This window comes from Sinocyclocheilus anshuiensis, unplaced genomic scaffold, assembly GCF_001515605.1.
Source record: "Sinocyclocheilus anshuiensis isolate Anshui unplaced genomic scaffold, SAMN03320099.WGS_v1.1 scaffold923, whole genome shotgun sequence".
NCBI lineage: Eukaryota > Metazoa > Chordata > Actinopteri > Cypriniformes > Cyprinidae > Sinocyclocheilus > Sinocyclocheilus anshuiensis.
This window is the reverse complement of record NW_015544138.1, coordinates 568,767-573,334: the sequence shown is the minus strand read 5'-3', so window position 1 is coordinate 573,334 and position 4,568 is coordinate 568,767. Positions and strand designations below refer to the sequence as shown.

General features: G+C 33.4%; 2 protein-coding genes across 4 annotated transcripts in view; one reads left to right on the top strand and one right to left on the bottom strand.

The window, feature by feature from the left end:
• twf1a (twinfilin actin-binding protein 1a) overlaps positions 1–4,046 on the top strand; it is a 14,213-nt gene extending 10,167 nt beyond the window's left edge. The window contains exons 8-9 of the mRNA XM_016494759.1: positions 328–449; positions 3,127–4,046. Of these exons, the coding sequence (XP_016350245.1) occupies positions 328–449; positions 3,127–3,297 (293 nt within the window). The 3' untranslated portion in view covers positions 3,298–4,046. The remainder of the gene's footprint in view (positions 1–327; positions 450–3,126) is intronic.
• irak4 (interleukin-1 receptor-associated kinase 4) overlaps positions 3,520–4,568 on the bottom strand; it is a 16,236-nt gene continuing 15,187 nt past the window's right edge. For 2 of the 3 annotated variants that reach the window (XM_016494756.1, XM_016494758.1), the window contains exons 10-11: positions 4,174–4,237; positions 3,520–3,814 (exon numbers count right to left, since the gene is read on the bottom strand). In XM_016494756.1, the coding sequence (XP_016350242.1) occupies positions 4,184–4,237 (54 nt within the window). In that variant the 3' untranslated portion in view covers positions 3,520–3,814; positions 4,174–4,183. The remainder of the gene's footprint in view (positions 3,815–4,173; positions 4,238–4,568) is intronic. The other variant, XM_016494757.1, reaches the window with a different exon arrangement.

Below are 4,568 nucleotides of genomic sequence, written 5' to 3'. Positions count from 1 at the left end.
TCATAATCACTCATTTATATATATATATATATATATATATATAATATTTTTATTTCTGTTAAAGTTTTTTTTATTTTAAGTAAATGTTTTTGTATGGTTTTAGTTAACTATAATAATCCTGGTTGCCAAGCCAGCATTTCTCATTAAAACTAATAATAATAATAATAAAACTATAAAAAAAGACAAAAACCACAAAATAAAATGACTAAAGCTTTTAAACTTAAAAGGAAAACATAATAATATAAAAATAAAAACTGAAAACATTGCAAATATGAATACAGTCTATAATAGTATGTGAGTGATAAAATAACACTGGTGTTGTTTCAGTGTTTATTTATTCCATGCCGGGATACAGCTGTGGGATCCGCGAGCGGATGCTTTACTCCAGCTGTAAGAATCCGCTGCTGGAGATGGTGGAGAACAAACTGCTGATGGAGGTGGAGAAGAAGGTTAGTGATTAGAGGAATATTCTGGGGTGAAGAAGTTCAAATAAAAAAAAAAAAAAAAAAGCAAAAATGGTTTACAGCATTTCTGTCATACCTTGGAAATATACTTTATTAAAAATGTAATTATTAATGACAAATTTAATACAAATACTATATTTTTATTATTTTAAAATGTACAGTTTTCAAATTGTATTTCTAATTTCTACATTTTATCATTTTAATTTCTAATTTACTAATTTTAGTTCTAATTTGTACATTTTTATTAAATTATTTAATTCTAATTTTATAATTGTATTTATAAAATCTACATTCCTGTCATTCTAATTCTAATTTTATTTCTAAAATCTACATTCCTGTCATTTTAATTCTAATTTATAATTTTATTTCTAAAATCTACATTCCTGTCATTTTAATTCTAATTTCTATTTTTCTTTCCAATTTCCAAATTTCTGTCATTTTAATTCTAAGTTTTAATTTTGTTTCTAATTTTATTATATTTCCTTTTCATAATTGTAATTCTGACTTGCTGCTAATTCTCTTTCATAGCCTGCATCTCACATAGTGTGGCAGTGTCACATTCAACCTACACATTTGAACTCTATCTGGATGTTTATTTTATTTTGTAATTTTAACCCTCTGGTGCTGCTCATGGTACTAAATTATATTTATGTAATATTTATAATCCATTTATTACTTGTTAACCACTTTTTTTAGCATAGACCTGAAAATGAAATTTCCAACTTAAACTGTCATAAATCTTGCATGCTTTGGAGCGCTAAAGTTTGGTCTATTTTTAAAGAAGACACTTGGCAGATTATTGCTAGAGTGAAACAAAGTTAGAAAAAAGTGCAACAAAAAAAAAAGTTATAGAAGTTTATTATTATGAAAAATGCACAAAAAGTTTTATAATTTTATATGAAATATATATTTTACAAAACATGTTTTACTCTAAAACTGTGTGAAATCAAAGCCATAAATGTAAACAAGTTGTCTTCCAAATTTGAAGTTTATATCACAAAACATGAGCTTTCAGTAAAATTTAGTTTGGGCGCAGTAACAAACGTTTCCACTAGAGGAAATTCATTTCTGGTCATTTTGTACAAGTGTGACTATTTGTTTCAGCACATTTTCATTTCATGTCCATGATTTAAAATTTTTTTTTACAAAAGCTGTCGTTTTAGCAGACTGCCTTCAATATAAGCTGTGTTTAGAGTAACGGCAAAGTTTTGAGTTCTGAAACTTACAGGATGTTTTTATAGTTCAATTCAATTCAAGTTTATTTGTATAGCGTTTTTCACGATACAAATCATTGCAAAGCAGCTTTACAGAAAATTTAAGTTTCTATTTTGAAGTTTCTACATTATATTTAGTAGTAGTATTACAATGATCTCTTATATGTCAAAAGATCAAGGGAATTTTGGTTTCTCAGTTCACGACCCCTTTAAAGAAAACACTTGGCAGATTATTGCTGGAGTAAAAAAAAAAAAGTGAAACTAAAAATAGTTATAAAATTTGTTTATTATTATGAAAAATGCACAAAAATACTATTTTCGCATTTTATATGAAATATATATTTTACAAAACATGTTTTACTCTAAAACTGTGAGAAAATCAGTCTGAAAAAGTTTTGAAGTTGATATCGCAAAACATGAGCTTTAAGTAAAATTTAGTTGGGGCGCAATACCAAACGTTTCCACTAGATGAAATTCGCTTCCCATTCATTTCCATTTTTTTTTTGTACAAGTGTGACAAATTTTTTCAGTAGCTTTTCATGATTCCCCCCCCCCACATATCAAGTACCAAAACATTTACCAAGTTCCATACCATTCCAATGAAATCAAAAATTGTAAAAAAAAAACGTAATTTTTTTAACAGCCAAAAATGACCGAAGAGCACCAGAGGGTTCATTTTTAGGGCTGCGACGATAAATCGATTCTGAGATCTTCCGAATGCATCGCGATTCTCTCTGGAATCGATTCTGAGCTTAGTTTTTAACAGCAGATGGCGCTCTAATCTAGTTTTTATCCACACACTCAAATGAAGAAGAGCGCTTGTGCATTCGGGTAAATCCTGTAATTCAGCCTCGGCTCAGAATGCTTTTATGACGCGAGATTAATGTAAACAGCCCACTGTGAACACCCTTGTAATTCGCTTCAACCTTTTCGAATTTTATGAATGATTATTTTAGGTTCAAGTGTGTGCAAGGATTCGGAAGCCAGCAGAGTTCGGCTGTTTCTCAAGCATGCAGCGTTCAAAACTAAGCTCAGAATCGACTCGAGAAAGGATCGCCATGCATTCGGAAAATCTCAGGCCCTGTCCACACGGAGTTTTTGGCTTGTGATGTCGGCGCCTGCGCTGTTATCGCCACCTACTGGAGACTCTTTCAGGCTTCTGATTGGCCAACATGGCTTTACGGTTGGGATTATATCGCCACCTGTTGGTTTGGCATGCTCTTGACAGTGCTTCATAGCATGCGTTTGCACGTGGATGGAGATTTTTTTTTTAAACGGAAGACGGAAAAACTCCCGTGTACGTGTGGACGTGGCCTCAGATTCGATGCCGAATCATTTCTCGATTCGCGATGCATCAATTTATTTCCCCAGCCCTGTTCATTTTTATTCGTAACGTCTGAGCTGAAGCGACATATGTGGCGTAAATCTCAGCGTGTGTTTCCCCGCAGATGGAGATCGATAACGGCGATGAGCTGACGGCCGATTTCCTCTACGATGAGGTTCACCCCAAGCAGCACGCGCACAAGCAGGCATTCGCCAAACCGCGCGGGCCGCCCGGCAGAAGAGGCGAGCGCAGGATCACGCGACGCCCCGGAGACGGCCAGGACGCTGACGATTAACCCGTCATCAGCAGACCAGCGCCGATCCAATGCAGAACTATGCACAATGTGACACAAACACCTCTGCGGTGCGTTTATGGGGTGTACTTCAATTTTAAAATGAACCAATTATTAAACGATATCGTACAAGGCTTTAGTGATTTTAAACCGTGCCAAAATCAGGTCGTAGTTACTGCTGAAGACGTGATCTCTGCAAACCTTCGCCATTCGATTTATTGTGTCTTATATTGTTTTATTTTTCAATTTTTTACCAAACACGAGGGAGATGTTAATCACGGCTCACATCCGATGGATCAAACTCATTTTTTTTACGACATAAACTCATTTTTTGATATGATTGTTTTGGTTCCCTTGTGCCAGGATGCTCATTTTTCTATGCAAATGCTGTTCTGTTGTTTTGTTTTCCCATGTTTTTGTCTCTGATTGTGGCTTGAAGTGAATTTCCCGCCGTCTCCTGAGGCGCCGGCCCGATTTGCATTACGATGGAGCCAGATCAGGACGCATTATTACGATGAATCTAAAAAGGGAAGATGGAAATATATGGGTGAATTTGATTGAATCACTGTTAGGTCAAAACGAACACAGGTCACATGGAGTATCTACTGTCATTTGGCAAACCACTGTTTAGCTCTTGAGTTTCACATGTAGCCTGTCTGTGCCGAGTGTGTGTGCGTGTGTACAGACGTCTCAAATACTCGTCTATGTACAACTTTGTTTTTTTTAGAGAAAAATAAAGTATTTGAATCATTGAATGGACTGTCCTTTATTACATAATACAGGAGAGATTCACACAGGGCATTCTGGGTCATGAACATGAGCGTTTTGTGAAATTTGTGGCTAAATTTCAACAGGAATGTGAAATAAATATAGATTTACCCTGAACAACTCATCTGGAGCTCTGGGGATGTTTGTGATGAAGATCTTCCAGTTCGGAGAGAACCTGACAATTAAAAAAAAAAAAATATATATATATATATACATATTAATATAAATGTATGTATATTTATTATTATATATCCTGTTTTTGTTATGGCTTTTCAAATTTGTATACACTTTTATATTTGTGTACACTTATGATTTGATAAATATTAAAAAAAAAACTTAACTATAAAATATTAACCAATTAATCTGGTCAAATGTATGGTTAATGATTAAACTTACTAAATATAAAAATTACAAATAAATATAAGTGACAATAAGATAGATGGATAGATATTCTACAAAAATAGTATACATTATAATATAAAATTGTAATCTTTCAATCTTTAAAT